Source organism: Phoca vitulina, unplaced genomic scaffold (assembly GCF_004348235.1).
Source record: "Phoca vitulina isolate PV1807 unplaced genomic scaffold, GSC_HSeal_1.0 scaffold21, whole genome shotgun sequence".
Taxonomy (NCBI): Eukaryota; Metazoa; Chordata; class Mammalia; order Carnivora; family Phocidae; genus Phoca; species Phoca vitulina.
The window spans coordinates 26780520-26803106 of NW_022589724.1; the positions used below are offsets into that span (position 1 = coordinate 26780520).

At 55.9% G+C, this 22587-nt stretch overlaps 2 protein-coding genes across 6 annotated transcripts in view; one reads left to right on the plus strand and one right to left on the minus strand.

Moving 5' to 3' along the window:
• The window catches only part of NUP188 (nucleoporin 188), a 47177-nt gene extending 46504 nt beyond the window's left edge, over nucleotides 1-673 (plus strand). The window contains exons 42-44 of the mRNA XM_032418553.1: nucleotides 14-87; nucleotides 224-353; nucleotides 488-673. Of these exons, the coding sequence (XP_032274444.1) occupies nucleotides 14-87; nucleotides 224-353; nucleotides 488-661 (378 nt within the window). The 3' untranslated portion in view covers nucleotides 662-673. The remainder of the gene's footprint in view (nucleotides 1-13; nucleotides 88-223; nucleotides 354-487) is intronic.
• Nucleotides 674-2333: 1660 nt separating this feature from the next.
• SH3GLB2 (SH3 domain containing GRB2 like, endophilin B2) lies at nucleotides 2334-20193 on the minus strand. 5 transcript variants are annotated; one of them, XM_032418765.1, is made up of 13 exons: nucleotides 19992-20191; nucleotides 15258-15399; nucleotides 14296-14424; nucleotides 8517-8650; nucleotides 8145-8237; nucleotides 6720-6731; nucleotides 5963-6025; nucleotides 4469-4492; nucleotides 3931-4020; nucleotides 3503-3603; nucleotides 3246-3260; nucleotides 2894-3134; nucleotides 2398-2624 (listed from the first exon to the last, which is right to left on the minus strand). In XM_032418765.1, exons 1-13 carry the CDS (start codon nucleotides 20052-20054, stop codon nucleotides 2517-2519), a joined length of 1215 nt encoding a protein of 404 aa, XP_032274656.1. In that variant the 5' UTR covers nucleotides 20055-20191; the 3' UTR covers nucleotides 2398-2516. The 5 variants fall into 5 exon arrangements, with proteins under 5 accessions (XP_032274660.1, XP_032274656.1, XP_032274657.1 ...); XM_032418766.1 differs by lacking the exon at nucleotides 6720-6731 and having other exon boundaries at nucleotides 19992-20192; XM_032418767.1 differs by lacking the exon at nucleotides 3246-3260.
• Between the last annotated feature and the right edge of the window lie 2394 nt (nucleotides 20194-22587).

Here is a 22587-nt window from a genome sequence, read left to right on the forward strand (position 1 = left end):
TCTCTTCCTCCAGCTGGACAAGAAAAAGGAGCCCCTCACCCAGGCTGTGGGGCTCAGCACACAGGCAGAAGGGACCAGGACGCTGAAGTAAGAAAAGCCCTCCTTCTAGAATGCGAGCTGGGGTCAGGGCTGCCGTGGATCAGCCATCCTGTTGGCTCGGCGGTGTGCCTCCTGCCGGCCGGCTCGGCTCCCTGCAACAGAGCCCGCCCTGCCCTCTCCCCAGGTCCCTCCTGATGTTCACCATGGAGAACTGCTTCTACCTGCTCATCTCCCAGGCCGTGCGCTACCTTAGGGACCCAGCTGTGCATCCCCGGGACAAACAGCGGATGAAGCAGGAGCTCAGCTCGGAGTTGGTACAGATGGATAGAGGGCTCGGACTAGAGGGGGGCGGCTGATGGGGACGAGCCTGTTGGGGTCCCACCCAGCCCCCCACCTCCCAGGGCCAGCCAAGGGCTCCGGGCCTCATCTAGTGCCTTGTCTCTTGTAGAGCACGCTGCTCTCCAGCCTCTCCCGCTACTTCCGCCGCGGGGCGCCCAGCTCCCCTGCTGCCGGCGTCCTGCCCTCGCCTCAGGGCAAGTCCTCTCTCTCCAAGGCCGGCCCGGAGAGCCAGGAGCCTCTGATCCAGCTAGTGCAGGCCTTCGTGCGGCACGTGCAAAGATAGGGCGGCGGCCCGGCGGGGGGCGCCGCGAGGGGGGGGGGGGGCGCCCCCCCCCCCCCCCCCCCCCCCGGCAGCCCGCGTGGTGCCCCGGGCAGCAGGGGTGCTGCCGGCCGGCCCGACGGCCCGCGTGGGACTGAGAGCAGCACCTGTCTCCCGCCGCCCCCAGCAGCCCCGACTCCGGCCGCCCACCCACTGGCGTTATTTTTGTAATCAAGAGGTCCACAGCCAGGTGGGAGCTACGAGTCTGCTGCACTCGCCCTCAAGTTCAAAATGTCCCAGGGGTGTGGTCCTTCCCTCAAGCATTCCCCACTGCACCTGCCCCTGGCCCAGTGGAGGCCGGAAGCCAGCGTCTGTGCGGCCGGGAGAGGCCGCGTGCACGGGTCTGAAGATGTTTTCCATGCTCTGTTCTTGCAGTTTTTGGTAATACTGTGGTCTATTTATACAAATATTAAAATACTGTTTATAGACAGATGGGTGATGTGTCTTCAGGGCCTGGGGTCGAGCAAGTCTTCCTCGGCCAGGCAGCCGGGAGTGGAGCGGAGGTTTGGGGAAAGCAGGATATTTATTGACGGTTGACCCACTAACATCCCCCCCGGGGAGCCAGGTGGACACTTTAATTTTCCCTTCCCTGGCTCGCCCCGCTCTCCTCCCGTCCCCTCACCCCTGCCACATTGCCATTTTCCAGCTGGCCGAGCTTCTCGTGGGGTGTGGCCTTTCCTGAAGTTCCACCGCTGTTTATAGGTCGGTGCCCCTGCCTCCCTCCCTGCCCCTCCCTTCAGAGGCCCCGGGGTGGGGCCTGCTGGCCTCCGGCCGCCTCAGGACCTCCTCACCAGAGAGCTGGGCCTGGCTAGGGGCCTTCACCCGAAACCTGAAGTTTCTAGAACCAGACTGGCCTGGGCTAGAGTCCCTGTGCGGCCACCTGCCAGTTACGGAAGCTTGAGGAGGTGACTGACTTTCTGCTCTCTTCCCGTGTCTGGGAGGAGGACGTGAGAACAGGCGAACCGGCCACAGGTCACCAGCCGAGACCCCCATGCACGTTACAGCCCACTCCGCTCGGCCCACATGTAGGCAAGTCTCTCTTAGGACAAAATGTCTCCCCTGCAGCCTCCTGTGCAGGAACAGGGCTCCCCCTGGAGCCGCGCAGCCCTGCAGGAGGAAGGGCGGCCGGGGGAGGAGGGAGCAGGAAGCCGCCCGGGAGGGCTTCCCTTGCCCACCCTCAGGGCCAGCCCCAGGGGGCCTGCAGCCGACGGGAGCCCAGGCGACATGCACGTGAAGGCTGGTTTATTATTTGTCACTGGCTAGAGAGCAAGCAGACAGGCAGAGTAAAAAGACCAGTTTAAAAAGTGTGTGTGGAGAGGTGCAGGCTGAGCCACGGAACTTGGCGTGAGCTGTCCGTGTGGGAGGGGGAGGGCAGCACCCAGTCCCTCCGCCCCGGTCCCTCCGCAGGGGCTGGCACCCAGGCCCCGGGCTGCCGCACACCTGCCTGCCTCCCCCACCTTGCTGCTTTTGGCTACCGAAAGGCAGGTGCTCTCTGGCCAAGGGTGCAACCCAGGCTTCCCACGGGGGCCGGGGGGCCTAGGGCGGCACCGCGGCCAGCCCCACCCCCCTCCTTAGCAGGAGCCGGGAGGGTTGGGGAGCGGGGGTGCTCAGGGGATGCAGGCAGGGTGGGGGGCTCCAGAAGCGGGGCTGGGGGAGGGGCCCCCGCACAGCCGGATGACCGGGGGCACGGACAGAATGGGGCTAGTCGCCCCACCCTGAGCAGCTGAGTCACCAACAGACAAGTGGCAGGGCTGCCGACCCCCTCCCCCCGCCCTCTCCCGCCCAGGCCAGAGTGGGCAGGGGCCTGGAGGGGGCCTGCTTAGCTGAGCAGTTCCAAGTAGGTGACTGGGACCTTGCCCTTCTTGTTGCCTCTCTCGCCGATGAGCCAGTCAGGGTCCATGCCAGGCAGGCTGTAGACAGTGATGAGCTGAAGAGGAGGGCGCAGAGGGGAGGTCACACCCCAGCCGGGGGCAGGAGGGCGTGGGGACAGGGCTGCCAGGGCCCCACGAGACCCGGGCATCTGCACCTCCTCCAGAGGCAGGAGTTCGCCTCCATCCCCCCTACGGAGAGACTGCTTCCCCAGAGCTGCAGCTGCCTCCGCGCACCCCCAGCCCCAGCTCCACCCCAGGGCCCCTCGGACACTTGAAGGCAGTGGGGGGGGACTCCCCATTCTGGTTCCCGTGGTGCCAGGCCCACCTCATCAGCCAGCAGGGCCAGCTCGCTGCTGTCGGCCGCCTCATAGTCGTAGAGCACCCGGGCCTTCCGGGTCCCGCTGGCGGGGGGGGTCACCTCCTCCAGGCGAAGAGCGGCCTCTCCTGGAGGGGCCAGGCCAGCCGCAGAGGGGCCCACGGGCATGGTGGCCGCGGCGGTGGTGGGCGAGGTGCTGCTGAGGGGCGGGGAGGCGGGCTCTGTGGTGCCCACGAAGGTGCCTGGGAATCTGGAGAGGGGTGACATCTCAGCTGGGAGCTGTGTCCCCGTGGGAGTCCCACGTGCTCCGCCGAACACCTGGGCCCACTGCCACAGAGGCAAGGAGACCCCGGCTACTTACATGGCTCCCTGGGAGCTGGCAGCATGAGGGGGAAAGCAAGGCAAGGGGAAGCGTGAGCCGTACCGCCCCGTCCCTGCCATCCTCCCGCCCAGGCCAGCCACCTCCCTGTCACCGAGAGAGGCATGTGATGCCCCCGACTGCGGGTCAGCAGCCCTCTAACCCGCCCTGCTTGCTGAGCCTCGGGAGAAGGCTGCTGCCCGGGGGAGGGGGCGCGGGCCGCTCGTGGGGCCTGGGAGCCTGGGGACCCCAGCGGGCACCTGCCCAGCTGTTTCTGCAGGTCCAGCATGTGGCGGTAGCACTGCGCGTAGTAAGTTGTCTGGGACTCCACAAACTCATGGAGGCAGCGAAGGTGGTTCACCTGCGGGGGGGGGGCGGACGGTGGTGCCGACAGTGGGAGGTGTCCTAGCCGACCAGAAGCCCCCCCACCCCTGCAGAGCCTGGCCTTCAGCGCTCCGTCCTCGACCCCAAGCCACCTGCTCCCTGGGGCGGGGGAGGGCTGCCCAGCCTTTGGCACTGGGACCAAAGCTAAAGTTCCACCCTGAGGACCGTGGGCTCAAGCACTGCCCCTTGCCACCTGCTTCTGAGATCCAAGTTCATCGCCTGCCTCTTGTGGAGGAGTTTAGTGGGGGACCCGGGTCGGGGGGAAGGAATCGGTGGATGATGGGCATCACAGGGCGGGACTCACGTGAGTGCTGCTGATTCCCTCCAGCAGGAGTCGGGTCACTTCTGCCTGCCGGTCAAACTCCGTCTGGGCCACTCGGAGCTCCTGCTCGGCCTGGGAAGGGCAGAGGGGACAGTGGCTGACAGCAACAGTTGCCCCCGCCTTCCCGCCCAGGAGCAGCCTCCTCTCCTGCTCTGGATGCAGACGACACGTCCGCCCTGGGGACGCGGACAGTTATCCTGGTGGCAGGGATGTGCTTCTCACCCCTGACTTCAGGCCCGGAGCCCTGCCCCCTAGCTGGGACCCCTCTGGACCTGTCCCGTCACAAGCGGTTCAGAGACAGACCCGCGGGTGCTCTGCCACCACCTTTGACACTCCGTCCCTTGCCATCTGACACCGCCATTCCCCTGTGTGCTCAGAGGAACTGTGGAGGCGGTTTCCCCACAGAAGGAAAGTGATACCCCGACAGTGGCAGAGTCCAGAGCTAGAAACCGATCTGACCCCTACCCCATCCCCACCCGCTTCAAGCCTCTGCCCCGAAGCCTCCTAAGCCCAGACTCACCTTGTCCACCTCATCATTCCAGAGCTTCGGAGACCACAACAGGACCGGGCAGCAGGGGAGGGAGGGGGCACCGGTCAGCGGGGGAGTGGGGTGAGGACGGCTGAACCCCAGAGCCCACGCCCTGTCCCAGCTCCCCAAGACCCCACCCCTTCCCCCTCCACGAGCCTTCTTCACTCCCTCCCCATAACCCAACCAGGAGCTGAGGCTGGGATGCGGCCTGGCGTGAGCGGGGTCACTGACAACCACAGTCCAGCCCAACATGCCGCATGCAGGGAAGGCAGGGACAGCCAGCTGGGAAGTCCTGCTTGGGTTTCTCCTACAGCGTAAGCCCCCAGGCTCTGATGGGAGACCCAGTGTCCCCCATCCCACCCTGACAATCAGCTAAGGCTGGTGGGCTGGGACGCAGGGCCGTGTGACCCTAGGCCAGTCACTGAACCTTTCTGTCCTTCGGCAGAGAAAGGCAGCCTCGTGCCCGAGTCACACTGGGGTTCAATGGCAAAAGAAAAAAACAGGGCGGTCTCCACCCTCCAGGATATTCCTCCTTCCACTCGGCCCAAGAAGGGGGGCAGGAAGTGTCATCCAGAGTCTAAAGAAGAAAGCCCCCCCTCCCCCCGCCACGACTTAGGAGACCCATTTCTCCTGCCCAGTGCGGAGAGTCTATACTAAGATGATGACCTGAAGGATGGAAAGCAGAACAAGGCCTGTCCTGTGGACTGAGATGTCCCACCACAGTGCCATTTAGAAAACCAAAATGTGGAGAGTGACTTCTGCGCGCGGCTGGAGGACACGCAGCGAGAGGGGCCTGCGGGCGTGATGGGGGGCGGAGAGAGCCAGAGGGCCTGTGCGAGCGCACGCCACCCCTGGTGGAAATGGAAGGTCAGAGAAGAAGGCAGAGAAGGCACAGCAGTGGTGGCGACAGGCACAATGGGAGAGGTGTGGTTGGCCCGTGTCCCACACTGAATGGTAAACACCTAGTAGCTCAACACAGCCGTGGAGAAAAGATCCCATGACACTCGGAGCCTTCGGCCCCCACGGCTGCCCCAAGCCTCCTCCGGACAGGCCTGCCCCCAGCCCGCTGGTCCTCACCCTCCCTGCAAGGGCTCTGGGTCTCTCCTCGCTCCCAGGACGCCGGGCAGATGAGCCAGAGAGGCAGCTGGATGAAGAGTGCCCCCCTTGTCACAGCTCTGGGGTCCTCGAGCCCGAGGTGGGCCGGGGGGCAGTGCCCTTGATGGGGGGGGTGGCGGGCAGACCTTGGGGCCCTAGGAGACGGGCAGATGCCGCCCAGCTCCCCACGCTGTCCCCACGCTGTCTGGGGCAGCTGGGCCGGCCCCCACCTCCAGCGCGGCGCAGACAGAAGCGAGGCCAGCGACGTGGGCGCAGGGTGCAGGCCGGCGGCGAGGAGCGGGGCTGCTGCCTTCCCGGCTCCGGGGCCGCGGCCTGTGCTCCTGGCGCCTGAGCGGCGGAGGGAGGGGGCAGCCGGGGCGGGGCGCTTACCGCGGAGGCGCTGGCCGAGAGAATGTAATTACGTGGTCTAGTCTCCTGAAAGTCAGGCACCGTCTGGCGGGAACAGAGGTCATGGGGGGAGGGGGCGTCACACGGGGCCAGGCGCCGCCCCAGAGTCTCCCATGGGGAGAGGCCAGGAGCCCCGGCCCCAGGGACAGGAGGCTGCAGACACATACCACGTGGACCCCTTCTCCCCGCTCCAACCTCCTGGGCACAAGGTGGGCTTGGGGACAGAGAGAGTCAGACAAAGACCAGGTGGGTGGTCACGCTGGGACCCCAGGAAAGCAGACGATGAGTCTGCTCATCGTCTGATGAGCATCGTCTGATGGATGAGTCGCAGACTGGGCCTGGCCCCCCTCCTCCCTAGCCCCGCTCAGATGCCCCAGTTAGAGCCACAGTCCTCCAGACAAATCACCCCTGACCCCAGCTTTCTCCATCCCAGAATCTCCACACGGCCCATCTCTCACTCCTGCAGCAAAGGACCGGGCCCCTCCCCCACAACAAGGTGGACAGATGGATGCATGGGTGGACAGGGTGACAGGCTTTCCATGTTTGCAAAAAGCTGACTCACAGGCTCCAATGCCTGGCGTCCCCCCTAAACCAGAGGCTATGCATGGCAGAGGCTCTGGTGAGGAGACCAGCTGCTTGCAAAATGCCCAGGACGTCCCCTGGGCCGGCCACGCCACTGTGGCCCGAGGCTGGGATGGGCAAACCAGAAGCAGCACGGCACGTGGACAGGTATACTCACATCTCCCTCACACTGAGCCAAGTTACCCAAAGCAGAACGGAAAGGAACAAAAACAAAGAGGTTAGTGAGTCCACAGCGCAGGCGGGAGCAGGCCCCCCATGGCGGGGGGGGGGGGGAGAGCAGGTGGCGGGCAGGCAGACAGACGGCCCTGCCCCCTGGAAGGAGTCCTGCTATGCGTGTGTGCGTGTGTTTAGCGGGGCGGGCAGGGATGACCTGCTGGGCTGCGGTCCTGTGGGGCGCTCACTGTGCCTGGGTTGTCGCAGGCCTAGCTCTGCAGGGGGCACGTGGCCTAACCCAAGGGCCTGAGGTTGTCTGGGCCAGACAGCTAGAGAGGAGGTCGTGCCGCTCTAGTGACTAAGAAAAGGCTCCTCTGGCCTGGCTGATGGAGGATAAGCTGGTTCTGGCCAAGGTACTCCAGAGAGACTGTCCTGTCCAGGTGACTTAGAGACGTTATCCCTGTGGCCATCGGTCATCCTACCCAACCACCACAAGACTCCAGTGGCTGAGCCCCTGCCTCCGATCTGGACCCCACACACCTGCATGAGCTGAGACCCTGCCCTTGGCTCTCACCAGGGGCAGCACAGGCCCAGACTCCATGGTCCCGAGGGGCCACCCTGTGGGAGGGGATGCAAGGAGGGGTTGGGGCCCAAACCCTCACGGGCAGCTGAGAGCCTGGGCGGGCAAGGTGGCCGTACCTCCGGCTGCCCTCGACCTGGGGGTTCCCGGGTGTGAGGTAGCCTCTAGGCCCCTACCCTCCGCAAGCTGCCTGGCATGCCAGGAGTGTGCTCCCCCTCAGGCCCGCTCCCCCCACCCCGGCCTAAGCCCTGGTCAAACTGCGCCACACTGTATCGACTGGCCCGGCCAGGCTGAGCAGGCCTCAGTGAGCTGGGAGTAGAGGGAGAGGCCCCGGCCTGACCCAGGGCCGTGGGACTCCCTGAGAGGGCCCTTGGTCGTGTCCCTGAGCAGGTGGGCGGTCCAGCTCCAGGGTTCACACTATCAGGGCACCCTGGGACCAGCGCTGGAGCAGCGGGTGGGGGAGTTAGTAAGGGGGAGCCATGCCCGGGCAGAGCCGGGGGACAGAGCCAAGCATTCAGGGAGGGCAGGGCAGGGCCATGCGAGAAACTCCAACTGGTTGTCTGTCTGGGGAGGCTGTGGCATGCCCTGAGCCCAGGTCAGGGCACTGCTGGTCAGCCCACCCCATAAAAGTCTGCCCTGGGACCCGGAGCTCTGGGCGGCCAGGGTTCCGGAGGGGGGGCGGGGGGGAGGGAAGAGGCGTGACCTGAAGCGGTCAGCCAGGACCAGTGCCCCCCAGGCAGACCTCTCCAGACAGGGAAGAAAGGTCATGCCAAACATCAGGTCCCTTCACCCGCCCTTGGCTCCAAACAGAGCTGGGGGGGTGGGCGGGAGACCAGCAGGGACACCTACCGTGGCTTTGGCTTCCGCAGCCTTGGCCTTCTTCAGCCGTGCTTTGCAGGCATCTAAGTCCAGACGCCGGTTTTGTAGGAGACGTCTCTCCTTCTGTGGGGACGGATAACAGGGAAGAGTGAGAGCCTGGGAAGCCCTGGGAGATCCTGGGCTGTGGCAGGACTGGCCCACAGGGCCATCAGGTCCAGATGGGGAAACTGAGGCCCACACAGGGGGACGTCATCCACTCTGTGTCACTCAGCCCATAAGAGCCATGTCTGGGGAGGCCTGGGAGAGCTGGGTTCCCAGCATGGGAGGAGAGCCTGTGCTCAGCAGCTCCCAGGAGGAGGATGCCACAGCAACCAGGAAGTGGGACGGCCCCAGGGCTCTCACCGAAATGGTCTTCCAGTCCCCTTCCAGGAAGTTGCGCAGAGGCGTGAGGAAGTTGATGGAGGCTGTGTGGATAAAATCCCTCTCTGCGGCTCCCAGGCGCTTTTCAGCTTCTGCCACCTTGATTAGTGTCTTCCCTGGTTAGATGGAGTTTAAGGGTGAGGAAGAGGCTCAGGCTCAGGCTGCTCTGACCCCCAGAAGTAAGGGAGCGACCAGGGAGAGGCATGCCGAGGAAGCGTGAGCACAGGGGGCTTCGTGCAGAATGGCCTGGAAACATGTGGAGCGACCTGCATATCTGTCACCTGGAGACTGACAAATAAATAGCGGGACATCCCAAACGTGGAACACGACACAGCATTAAAAGGATAGGGGGTGGGGGTGGGACTTCCAGAACAACACAGAAAGCACCTCAACAAATCCTGTTCCCCAGAAAACAATAGTAAAAGTGGATATCACTGTCAAAAGCAAACATTTCTGGACTCTGGAAATTGACCAAAGGCAAATAAACTGAGAATATTTACTCAAGAACTCCTGAACCTTGGTAAGAACAAGGTGGGAGCCTGTGTGGGTGGGGGGGAACTCCTGTCTTGTCAGCTCTGTGGTGTTGTAGTTCTACTCAGGCGGGGCAAGTCCTGAGGTCGGCAGCCTCACTGCTAGGGGGTGGGCAGAGCCGGGGCATGGGTTGCAGGGGAAGGTAGTGGTATTGGGGCTGACTTGATTTGGGCAGGAGCATAGAAAAATCCAGGGGACCCTGTCAAAAACAATAGTGATCCTGGGGCGCCTGGGTGGCTCAGTCATTAAACGTCTGCCTTCGGCTCAGGTCATGATTCCAGGTCCTGGGATCGAGCCCCGCATCGGGCTCCCTGCTCTGCGGGAAGCCTGCTTCTCCCTCTCCCACTCCCCCAGCTTGTGTTCCCTCTCTCGCTGTGTCTCTCTCTGTCAAATAAATAAAATCTTTAAAAAAAAAACAACAAAAAACAATAGTGATCCCAATGGCAAGTAATTGAGAAAGACCAACATTACAGCTGACTTGAATAGGGAATACTGGTTGGAACAGATCTGCCAGAAATTTAACAGGAGATCTGGAAACAAGATAGTCACGTGGGCCCTGACCAGCTCCCAGGTATCTCTGGTGGTCTGGAAGGCTACACACGTGTGTGTGACACACTCAGGAAGGACTGGAGGGAACCCTAGGTATCTACTCATCGTTGTTGACCAAATGGGAGGCTTTGCACACAAAATAAAAGCTGGGCAGACTTGTAAACTACTTGAACTTTGAATGAACTTTGAATGTATTCCCCAGCACACCCACAAATTCATCAGTAAAGCCTTAATGGTGCCAAATGTTTAAGCACAACCTCTGACTGATCTATCATTGCCTGACTACTAACATATGCTAACCCAGGAGTAAAACCTAGGAAGCTTAGCTTGAAAAGAAAAAGAATGATTAAAAAAACCCCAAAAAACTGTGAACGCAGCAGCTGCATCAGGCGCTGCCCACTGCAAGGGACACAGACTCTAAACAATTAGCCCAGGCCAGTCTCTAAGCAAACGAACAGCAACAACAACCCCAAGTGATTCCGAATCCATAGCTACCATATTATCTCAAACGTCCAGATTTCAACAAAACATTGTGTGACATGCAAAGAAACACGTAAGTATGGTCAACAAGCAGAAGGAAAAAGCAATCAATAGTCACTGTCTCTAAGGACACTCAGATGTTAGATTTAGCAGACTTCTTTTTTTAAAAAAGATTTATTTATTTATTTGAGAGAGAGAGAGCATGCATGTGTGTGGGGGAGGAGCACAGGGAGAGGGAGAGAGAAAATCCTCAAGCAGGCTCCCCACGTAGTGCAGAGCCTGACATGGGGCTTGATCCCATGACCCTGAGACCATGATCCAATCTGAAACCAAGAGCTGGATGTCCAACCACTGCACCACCCAGGCAGCCCAGATTTAGCAAAGACTTCTAAGCAGAAGAAAAAAATGTGGTTTTTTTTTTTTAATGCTTAAAAAATTGAAGAAAAATATGATGACTCATCAAATAAAGAATATCAAGAAAGAGATGAAAACTATTAAAAAGAAAGAAAAACTCTGGAGTTGAAAAGCACCACAACTGATATGCAAAATCCACCAGAAGGGCTCAACTGCCAAGTGTGAGCTAGCTGAAGGAAAACTGAGCCACTTTAAAGACAGATCAATAGGGATGACCTCATCTGAAGAACAAAAAGAGAAATGAACGAATAACAACAAACAAAGCCTCAGAGACCTATGGGACATCATGAAACAAATCAACATATGAGTAATGGGAGTCCCAGAAGAAGAGGAGAGCAAGGGGCAGAAAAAATATCTGAAGAAATAATAGGGCGCCTGGGTGGCTCAGTTGGGTTAAGCAACTGCCTTCGGCTCAGGTCATGATCCCAGAGTCCTGGGATCGAGTCCCGCATTGGGCTCCCGGCTCAGTGGGGAGCCTGCTTCTCCCTCTGACCCTATCCCCTCTCATGCTGTTTCTCTCTCTCTGTCAAATAAATAAATAAACAAAATCTTAAAAAAAAAAAAAGAAATAATAGCTGAAAATGTTTCTGATTTTGATGAAAAACATTAATGTCCATATCCAAGAAACTCAACAAACCCAAAATAGGATGAATACAAAGAGACCGACCGCCAGGACATCTTGGTCAAGTTGCTGAGAGACAAAGACAAAGTCTCAAAAGCAGCAATAGAAAAGCAACTCATCACATACAAGGGAACCATGATGAGATTTACAAATGACTTCTCATCAGAAACAATGGAAGCTGGGGTGTCAGGCTGGCTCAGTTGGTAGAACATGCAACTCTTGATCTCGGGGGTTGTGAGTCCGAGCCCCACTTTGGGTGTAGAGATTACTTAAAAAAAGATACAAACAACAACAACAACAACAAACAAACCAACAAAACAAAACCTAAAGAAAAAAAAAAAAGAAACAATGGAGGCCGGATGGCAGTGAAATGATATATTCAAAGCAAAAAAAGGAAAAAATTCTCATCCAAGAATACTACATATAGCAAAACTGTCTAACAAATGTGCACACGGAATAAAGACATTCCCAGAGAAACAAGACTGAGAGAATCCACTGCTAGCCACCCTGCCACAGAAGAAATACTTCAGGTTCAAAGGTAATGACACCAGATGGTAAGCTGAATCCACATAAAGCAATAAAGACCACCAATAAAGGTAGTTACATAGGCAAATACAAAAGACAATACAAACATATTTTTTCTCTTTTCTTAACTGATTTAAAAGACAATTGTACAAAATAATAACTATAAAACTGTATTGCTGGGCTCATACAAAATAGAAATGAAATATATATGATAATAACAGCACAAAGGAAGGGAGAGGAGATAGAGTTATATTGGAGTAAAGTGTCTATATTTTACTGGAATTAAGTCAGTATTGTTCTGAAGCAGACTGGGATAAGTTAAAATACATACTGTTGTTCATATTGTGAAACCAGTAAGAAATACTTTGTTAAAAAGGCAAGAAAGAGGGGTGCCTGGATGGCTCAGTCAGTTACGTGTCTGCCTTAGGGTCCTGGGTCCCAGGGTCGTGGGATTGAGCCCCGCATTGGGCTCCCTGCTCAGTGGGGAGCCTGAATCTCCCCCTGCTTGTGCACACTCTCTCTCTGTCAAATAAATAAATTAAAAAACTTAAAAAAACAACAACAAAGAAATTAAAATGTTACACTAGAAAATACCTATTTGACACAAAAGAAGGAATAAAGGAGGAACAGATGAACAAAAATGATCTGAGACATGGAGAAAATAATAAGATGGCATATGTAAATCCAACCGCATCAATAATTACGTTAAATATAAATGGATGAAACACTCCAATCAAAGGGTAAAGATGGTCAGAGGGGATTTTAAAAAAAAATCCAAATATATACTGTCTATAGAAGAAAAGACTTTAGATTTAAAGACATAAATATGTTGAAAATAGAAGAACAGGAAAAGGTATACTATGTAAACAATAACCATAAGAGAATAGGAGTATCTGAACTATCAGATAAAATGGACTTTAATGTAAATGTGACCAGAGACAAAGAACAGTATTTTACAATGATGTAAGAGTCAATTTATCAGGAAGATATAACAATAATAAACATACAGACCTCACAACAGATCTCCAAAAACATATGAAGCAAACACTGACAAACCGAAGCCAGAAATAGACAATTCAACAGAAATAGTTGGAGACTTCAATAGTTCTCAATAATGTATAGGATAAGACAAAATCAGCAAGCACACAGAAGACTAGAACAACCCTATCAACCAATTTGGCCTGTTGCCTCTACCACACTCCACTCAACAACATAACATATGATCTCAAGTGAACACCAGCATTCTCCAGGAAAGACCATATACTAGGCCATAAACAAGTCTTCATAAATGTAAAAGGATTAAAATCATACAAAGCATGTTCTCTGACTACAGCGAAATCAATTAGAAATCAACAACAGAAGGAAACATGGAAAATCCACAAATATATGGAAATTAACCACCATCCTGCTAGTAGGAATATAAAATCACACAGCCACTTTGGAAGACAGTTTGGTAATTTTCTAAAAAGGTAAACTTAAGTTTACCATATGACCTAGCAAGTCCATTCCTAGGTGGATGCCCAGGAGAAGGGAAAACATATGTCCTCACAAAGTTCTATGTGAAAACGTTCATAAGGACACAACCCAAATGTGTAGCCATACAATGGAATACTATCCAATCCAACAATAACAAGGAATGAAATCCTAAAACACATTACAGCATGGATGAATGTCAGAGATACTACGCTCAGTAAAAGAAGCCAGAAGCAAAACACAGCGCACCGTGGGGCACCTGCGTGGCTCAATCAGTTGGGTGTTCGACTCTTGCTTTCGGCTCAGGTCATGATCTCGGGGTCATGGGATTGAGCCCGGTATCCGGCTCCATGCGGAGTCCACTTGGGATTCTTTCCTCCTCCTTCTCCCTCCCCCTCTGCTCATGAGCACGCGCTCTCTCTCTCTCTCTCTCTCTCTCTCAAATAAATAAATAAATAAATAAATAAATTAAATCTTGAAAAAAAACCACCCAACACACCATATGATTCCATTTATACGAGAGGTTCAGAAAAAACACATTTATAGGCACACAAAGCACATGAGCAGTTGGCAGGGGGTGGGACTGGGGACCGACTCCAAGCAGACATGGCACTTTGTGCAGGTGATAGAAATGTTCTTTAAATAGGATTGGGGGGCATGTTTGTCCAACTCTGTAAATTCACTAAAAAGCATTGAATTACACACCTAAAACAGGTGCATTTTATGGTATGTAAATTATATCTCCGTAAAACTTTAAAAATTAAAAAAAAAAAAAGATGGAGGGAGCTCTCTAAGAGCCACTGTGAAGTGGTAGCTCATGCAACACCAAGTTGAAAAATCAGGTTGCAGAATGGTACACACAGTACGATCCCATTAACAAACGCACACAAGCTGAAACTGGTTAAGAGAAACTTCCATTTCTCATTGTTTTCATCTGCATTGATTGAGGTGTTTACAAGGAGAGTGAATTTTTTCACTCGTTTCATTTTCATTAATTTCAAAGTTTTTTCATTTCTTCATTTTCATTCATTGATTTCATGAATGTTTACAAGTAGATATTATTTGTGTACTTCAAAAAAGACAAAGAAAGAAAGGAAGGGAGGGATAGAGGAAAATTCGAGAGCAAGAGACCATGACCCTTGGCCCTGGCTGTGGGGCTTGGCTCACCATAGGGAGTGGTGGGCCCCAGCTCACTGGCCGCCTCTGCCATGTACTGTGCCAGCAACTCCCCGTTGGTGACCCGCGAGGGCACCTTCCTGTCCAGCTTCTCATACAGGAACTCCTCCACTCGGGCACCTGCAGGGAGACAGCAGCCAAAGCCACGGGGCTCTTCAGTACAACCCAAGGACAGCAGCCATGGCGACAGAAACAGATCCAGGCCAGGGCCTGCCCATGGGGGTGCCTGGCCTGGTGACTGGCAGAATATTCTCTTTCTGGTGCACATTTCAACCCAGTGAAACTGGCACTCAACCCTGTAGGACCCCTCACTGTTGAGAGGAGGAAGCCACAGCTCAGAGACATGAAACGCCTACCCCAGGTCACATAGCTGGGGGTGACAGGCCCAAAGTGAGGGCTCACTCACTTCTCCCTCCGTACGATATGGATTTACAGAACCTAACACGCACATGGACGATGCTCTGGCGTTGGTTCCAGAAAGCTCCTGGGACGCCCACTTATACAGGAGACTTAGAGGCAGATAGGCATCAGGACCCCAAGACACCCCTCTCTCCCCCTGTGTTCTCCTGCCCGTTGCTTCTGCGTGCTCCTCGCTCACGCTTGCGGCAGTGTGACCCTGGGCAAGCCCTCCTCCATCTCTGGGCCCCGCCACCCTCTCCAAAGACCCAGCTCATGTTTTTACTGCCTCTTCTCCCAAGCGTGTTTTAATTTCAAGCATTTCTTCAACTTCTCGGTGCAAAACTCTTAACACTTTTGCTGCCCCAGAGAGTGCATCTGGGAGTCCATCACTGAGTCTGCTGTTCTCTTTAACTGCCCCCCCACCCGCCAAGCAGGCCTCAGAAGCCCCAATAACCTGACCCAAATCCCGCCTGCCACCCAGTCCCACCTGCAACCCGGTCCCACTTGCCGGTGACCTCCAGCCCCTCACCCAGGACCGCCTGGCGCCCACTCACTGGGGTTGGGTTGCAGCAGCACCTCTGTCTGCCGTAGGATTTTCTCTGTCCAGTTCTTGGTGCTGTCTGCCCGGGTGAGAAGGTTTTCAAAGTGTGCATCCAGCTCAGTCTTCTCAGCCTGGCCGAATTTCTCCTCTGTGAACTGTGGGGGGTAGGGTTGAGGGGTGGGGAGGGCTCAGAAGGGGGAAAGCGGGGACTACCCCTGCCCCACGCTCCCTTCCCCTCACCCCAGCTAGGACCAAGCCCAAGGTCAAGAAACTGGCTTTGCCCCTAACCTGCTCTGTGACCCTGACCAAGTTACAACCCTGCTCTGTGCTTCAGTTTGCCCCTCTGTAAAATTAGGCTGGACCAGAGGTTGGGGATCATGGCTTCTTTTGGAAATCCAGAAAGCTAGAGACACCCCCCCGCCCCCCCGCCAAATGCACATTTGTACAAAATCTAGCTTATTACTTAAAGAGATAAGGAGTCATTGGGAGCCTATTTCTAGGGGTTCTCTTAGCCTGACTTTGAAGCAAAGCACTTGGTAGCAGGTGCTCAGGGAATAAATGGGGCACAATGCAAAGTCTGGGGTGATCACGGGCTCCTTGGGGGACTGGGAGCCACTGGGGAGGGGGTGCCAGGGGAGTGAATGGGAGGAACCCAGGTCCCAGAATCAGAGGGACTTGATTCAAGTCTCAGTTCTATCACTGATGAGCGGTGTGACGTTGGGCAAGTGGCTTTGCCTCTCTGGCATCAGTTTCCTGAGCTGAAAAATGAGAATAATAAATAATGCAGCTCCCTCATAGCTGAAATAGGATGAAATAAGAAAGGTGTGGGTAAGGGGCGCCTGAGGGGCTCAGTCAGTGGAGTGTGCAACTCTTGATCTCAGGGTCATGAGTTTGAGCCCCAAGCTGAGTGTGGAGCCTACTTAAAAAAAAAAAAATTAAAAAAAAGAAAGAAAGATGTGGGTAAGACATGAAGGCCAGAGTCTGGCAGGGAGTCGGTGCTGCTGCTATGAAGAGCTGATGGGTGGGGAGGCAGCTGGGAAGGAAAGGGAGTGTGTGTGGGCAGGACAGCCACATGGCTGGCCTCTGGTCGCCTGGTGCGGTGGACAGGGAACACCACTAGCCCATCAGAGCCAATTGCTGGGCATGCACAAGGCCTAGAAAGCTCAGCAACCCTGCCCCAAGGCCAGGCAAGAACCAGGATGTCCTACAGGTCAGAGCCAGCAGAGGCTGTGTGGGCCACGCAGGAACAACCTGATAATGGCCCAAGTCCTGGCCCGTCTGATCTAGAAGGCTCCAGCAGAAAGAGCCTGTTCAAGGTCATAGCCAAATAGCAAAAGGGCATAGACCTGCAGGAGTAAGATCAGTAATAACGATAGCAGTACTGTTGACTGCATGGTGGCCCAACCCTGGGCTAAGCGTTTGACACCAATGGTCCACCACGTCTCTGAGAGCCCTCCAAGACAGTTGGGTCAAGTTTCCCATGTCACAGATGATGCCACTGAGGCTAAGCAAGGGGCAGAGTGTGCTCAAGTCAGAGTCATTATGGGCTTGGAGTCTGGAGGCCCTTCCCAGACTGCTTGGCAGCGATAAATCATCCAGAGGCCAACAACAGCTCCAGCCCAGCTGTAGGGAGAGGGAGGCAGCCACGGATAGTCACTGGGCAGCCATCAATTATGCAACAGGGCTTGGGTTTCTCGCTGCAGGCCTGGGTGGGCCAGGCTTAAGGCCTCCAGCTCCCTACCTGGGAACCAGCTGCTCCTGGCCTCCTCCCACCTCTCCCCACTCCTGGGCCTCCTCACATTCCCTAAACTGGGGCCTCCCAGAGCCAGGCTCTGAGCAGGCCTCACCTCACCCAGCCCCTTAGGGGTAGCCTTAGCCCCATTTTCCAGATAAGGAAACCAAGGCTTAGAGAGGCAAAGTCACCTCTCTGGTCTTTAGTTCCCCGCCCTGGCGAAGGGGGTAACAGGACCTATCTTACAGAATATTTGGAAACACACAGCACAGGCCTAATAAACCTTAGCTGCTGTCATCATCACCACGAATAGAAGGCCTCCTTCATGTTCCTCCTCGGAGCTACCTAGGAACCCCTTTACCCCAATGGTACCAGGCACCCTACTTTAGATGACTATGTCACCCAAATGTGCAAGGTTAACGGCAGCCACTCCCCACTGAGCCTTAGGGTACCCATCCCTCACACCCCAGGCCCACCCAGGTTCAATGTCCTACGGGGCTTTCCTGACCTCTTGGGCATCCATCCCATGTCCAGTGCTGCCTGCCTGGCTGGCTCAGATGATGAAAGCGCTACCACCTCCTCTTGGCCTTTATCATTACCAGTCCTACCACTACCCTTACTATTACAGCCGTTACTACTAATATCTTACTCATAGTAAGTATATTAAAGTACTAATAAAGTAATATCTTACTCAATATACCCTAGTTTTCCTGCCTCGATGCCCTTAGCTGGGCCTTTCCAGCCCCTGGACCAACTTCACAAACCTTTCCTGACTTTCAAGGCACAGTTCGGGGACTGGGAAGCCAGCCCAGAATCACCCATGCAAAAGGGATCCTGCTCTCCCAGGGTCAAGCTCAGGTTCCCTACCGGATGGGGGTGGAGCAAGGCTCTAAAAGGTGTCCCCGGTACATGGAGGGGCTGACCGAGTACCCAGCATGTCCTGGGACATGGCAAGGCGGCACCTAGGCAGAGAAGCTGCCCACACACTGATAATGAAGAACTCCCTCCCATCCCTCCTGACTGACTCCCATCTCCAGGCAGGTCCCGAGGGTCCTCTCCTATGCAGGTGACATTTCAAGACCACTCTCCTCTGGCCTGCCACCCTGCCCCATCCCTACCAAGAGGAAGGGCCCCATGCTTCAGGGGCTGATGTCTGCAGAGTCCGAGGCTGCTCCCTGCAAGATGGCAGCAGCAGGGGGTGGGCGTGCAGAGCCAGAGAAAGCCTCTATTTATAAAGCTCCCAGCTCCCTCCTCCACCCCAGAGTCTGGAGCCTGGGCGCTGGCTCCCACTCCAGTATGGGTGACCCAGTGGGCCTGCCCCACCAGGAGAAGTGAGGCCACAGGGCCCAAGCGTCCCCACACCCCAGGCTCTGCAGGCCCTGGCCAGGTCAGGTGCCAGGGCCCCACAGTAGCAGGAAACTGGCAGATCAGGTTCTTCCCAGATATGGGAGATAGAGTGGTTGCCATACCAACACTGGGAGGATTCCCACCTTCCAGATGAACTGAGGATAGCCAAGGGGCTCCAGGGTCCTAGCAACCCCACTAGGGCTGGGGTCACCTGCGGGGCTTGAAATACCAAGCAGCAAATCCTCACTGGGGCACTAATCCTCAATGGGACACGGGACAGGGTTTTCTAGTAAACATGAGCACATGGGTTTCCCAGAGACTGTCTGGGGCCGGGCTTCTCCAGAGAACTGAGCCGACAACAACAGCAAGGACAAACAATAGGACCAGCTCCCAGAGCACTGCGACAGGCCAAGCCCCAAGTCTGCAGCCACCCCTGGAGGCAGAATGGTGTTACACCCGATTGACAGAAGGGGGAAAAGTGACTTGCCCAAGGTCACATGCCGCACAGGTGCCATTCTAACTACACTAACACCACTAGTATGCTTGCCTTTTTTTTTTTTTTTTAGATTTTTCTTTTAATTTGAGAGAGAGCGAGAGAGAGTGAGAGCACGAGTGGGGGTGGGGAGGGGCAGAGGAAGAGGGGGAAGCAGATTCCCTGCTAAGCAGGGAGCCCGACATGGGGTTTGATCCCAGGACCCCGGGATCATGACCTGAGCTGAAGGCAGACGCTTAACCGACTGAGCCACCCAGGCGCCCCATAAGCTTGCCTTTAGTGAGCATGTACATGCAGAGTACCAAGGAACCCTCACATCCATCCTGGGAGGGAGGGATTGCTAATCCCATTTTTCAGATTGAAAAACTGAGGCCAAGAGATGAAGCCCCTTCCTCAAGGTCACAAGAGGGAGCATCCATGCCCACAGCTGCCTCCAGGTCTTCACCATTACATTAAGATGCCTCAGTTTCTCTCCTGGCCCCAGAACGTGGATAGGACTTGTTCCAACCCCAGCATCATCAGCCTGGACAGCTGTCCAAGGAGGGCACCCAGCCAGACCTCAGCCCTGTCCCCATCCCCCAGGCTTGGAGAAATAAGAGGAAACAGGCCTCCCATGGAGCAGAAAGGAAGTAATCCCAGCCCTCCTGGCTTCCGGACCGACTATCCAAGCGTGTAGAGAGGACCTGAGGGAATCAGGACCACCAGCCCATTGCACAGGTGCAGAGACTGAGGCTCGGAGCAGGGGTCGTGGAGGGTGCATGGTCCTCGGGCCTGGCGCTCAGGCCTCCAGACGCCTGCCAGAGTCACTGCTGGGAAAGCGCTGGGAGGCAGGAGCCGTCCGGTGCTCTCTCCCCTCCTGGGGCGGCAGCCACGGCAGCGGGGTAACCCAGCCAGTATAAACAGTGGGCCCTGATGCCTCCCCCCGGGCAACGGGGCCCAGGCCCGGCTCAGTCCCCGGCCCCGGGCTACGCTGAGTGTGCCCTAGAGGCCGGCCGCCCCGGGCTCTTTCTTCTGGGTAGCGCAGCAGTAAGGGATGTGGGGGGCTAGGGCGTCCCCGCAGCGGGGAGGGGGGCGGCAGCCTCCAGGGGCTTCTCCTGCGCCCCCCGGCTCTCCCGCAGGGGTGCTCCCGGCCCGCCCCACATCCGGGCCGCGAGGCCCAGGGCGCACGGCCTCACCTGCACCGCCCGGGTGAAGAAGATGCCCGCGTCCGACGCCAGCTTCTTCATGTTGAAGTCCATGGCGCGACGCACGGCCGGCCGCGCTCAGCCCGAGCGCAGCCTGGCAGCCCCCAGCCCGCCGCCGCCGGCCCGCACCCCGCCCACCTGCTGCCGGGGAGCCCTCCCTCAGCGCGCCTCCCTCAGCGCGCCCGCTCGCCAGCCGGCAGCCGCCACCGCCGAGCTACCCAGAGCGCGCAGGGCGGGGCGCGGGCATCGGGGGGAGGAGCCAGCCGGAGCGCGCAGGGCGGGGCGCGGGCATCGGGGGAGGAGCCAGCCGGAGCGCGCAGGGCGGGGCGCGTGGGAGGAGCCAGTCGAAGCGCGCGGGGCGGGGCGGGGCGGGGCGCGGGCTGCGGGGGAGGAGTCTTAGGGGCCAGGCGGGACCAGAGGTAGCGGGTCTTGCTGCAACTGGCTACTTCACCGAGGCCTCCGCCTGTCACCTGGCTGGCCTCTCTCTGTTCCTCGTCCCTCAGCCCCCGCCCATTTGTGCCTCTTCATGTCCCTTTGACCATTCGCACCCCACTCATCTACTAGGCCCTCTGTCTTCCTATTTCTCTGCCTCTTTTGCCCTGGGTCTCTCTGTGCAGCCCACCACCACCACCTTGACCTTTCCAGTCCCCTTCTTCTGACGCTGACCTTGGTGACACTAAGGACATCTGAGCCAGGGGACAGGCTGGCTGGGGACTCCTCTGGTTGTTTGTTCCCTGGAAGCCCTCTGGTTCTCCAAAGTTGGGTGAGGGGGTGTGGAGGGGTTATAAGGGAGGGAGGAGAGGTGGGGAGGTCAAGGTAGTGGAATGGGCTGCGCTCGGGGCAGGGACACTTGCTGATCTTGAACCTACCTCCTCACAGTCCCGGACAAGCAAGGGAACGGCCTGCAGGTACATCCTCCCTTTCATGGACCTTAGAAGGGCTTATTATCTATCTCCGCCTCTCTCTGCTTTCTACCTGTAGATTTCATCTTTTAATGCAGTGGAGAGCTCTTTTCCCGAACTGGTGCTGTCTCCTACCTGGCTCCATCCTTTGGATGCCTGGTTTGTTTATCTCCATATACTAACCCCAGTTCCCCATCACCTACCCCAGCCTGTCTCTGCAGGGTGAGCTCAGTCACCTGGGGTTTTGTTCAAAATCCAGACCCCAGACCCACTCCCAGACTGGTTCTCTTAGCATGCATGAGGCCCAGGAAGGTGGAGTTTGGAAAGCTTCCAGGTGACTTAATGTGCACCCATTTAATGAGTCTGTATTTATTACCTATTTGGAGCCATCACTATGTGCTTTTATTCATCTGTACTGATCATTCATTTATTTACCAATGTCTGTCTATGGTGGTCAGTATCATTCATTGAGTCAGCATCCAGCCCTATCATCTTCAAAAGCCATATATCAATATACTTATATGTTCACTCATTCAATAACTCACATTGAGCACTGTTTATTTTTTTTTTAAAGATTTTATTTATTGGGCGCCTGGGTGGCTCAGATGGTTGAGCATCTGCCTTCGGCTCGGGTTGTGGTCCCGGGGCCCTGGGATTGAGCCCCACGTCCGGCTCCTGGCTCGGCAGGGAGCCTGCTTCTCCCTCTCCCTCTGCCTCTCCCCCGTTCATGCACTCTCCTCTCTCTCTGTATCTCTGTGTCTCAAATGAATAAATTTTTAAAAAAAACTTAAAAAAAAGATTTTATTTATTTATTCATAAGAGACGAGAGAGAGGCAGAGGGAGAAGCAGGCTCCCCGCTGAGCAGGGAGCCCGATGCGGGACTCGATCCCAAGACCCTGGGATCATGACCTGAGCCGAAGGCAGATGCTTAGCCATCTGAGCCACCCAGGCACCCTTGAGCACTGTTTAAAAAAAAAAAAAAAAAAAGATTTAGGGGCACCTGGGTGGCTCAGTCGGTTAAATGACTCTTGATTTCAGCTCAGGTCAACAGGAGTCTGCTTCTCTCCCTCTTCCCCTCCCTCTGCCCCTCCCCTTGCTCTCTCTCTCTCTCAAAATAAATATGAGACTGATGCGCCACCTACTGCGCTAAGGAGGCGCCTTCTCTCAGAATAAATAAATAAAATATTTTTAATAAAAGTATTCATGGTATTTGTTAAAGGTGGTAAGGAAGACTTTATTCAAGAGGGACCACTGCAATGGGGGTTTTGCAGTAAGGGACGGAAATGGGGCTCAACTCTGAGTACAACAAGGACAAGTAGAGATTTAGAGCTAAAGGGGGGGGGGTGTCAGTGGATGGAAAATGACTAAGTGGAAACATCAAGGCTAGCGGGATTCTCCCTGAAGGCAGGCCAAGATATTAAGGGTAGAAAATGAGGAATTTGTTTAAATATGGAGGGTAATCAGATACCAAGGGTGGGAAATTTTTTTTTTTTTTTAAGATTTTATTTATTTATTTGACAGACAGAGAGAGAGCACAAGCAGGGGGAGCAGCAGGCAGAGGGAGAGGGAGAAGCAGGCTCACCAAGCAGGGAGTCTGAAGCAGGGCTTGATCCCAGGACCCCAGGATCATGACCTGAGCCGAAGGCAGACGCTTAACAACTGAGCCATACAGGCGCCCCCCAAGG

Coding starts and splice junctions, on each gene's coding strand:
- SH3GLB2 (XM_032418765.1), bottom strand. CDS start 20,054: ATGGACTTCAACATGAAGAAGCTGGCGTCGGACGCGGGCATCTTCTTC. Junction 3,604..3,930: donor AGGGAATCAGCAGCACTCAC/GTGAGTCCCGCC, acceptor CCCCCCCCGCAG/GTGAACCACCTTCGCTGCCT. Junction 2,625..2,893: donor TGGCCCTGCTGGCTGATGAG/GTGGGCCTGGCA, acceptor CCTCCTCTTCAG/CTCATCACTGTCTACAGCCT.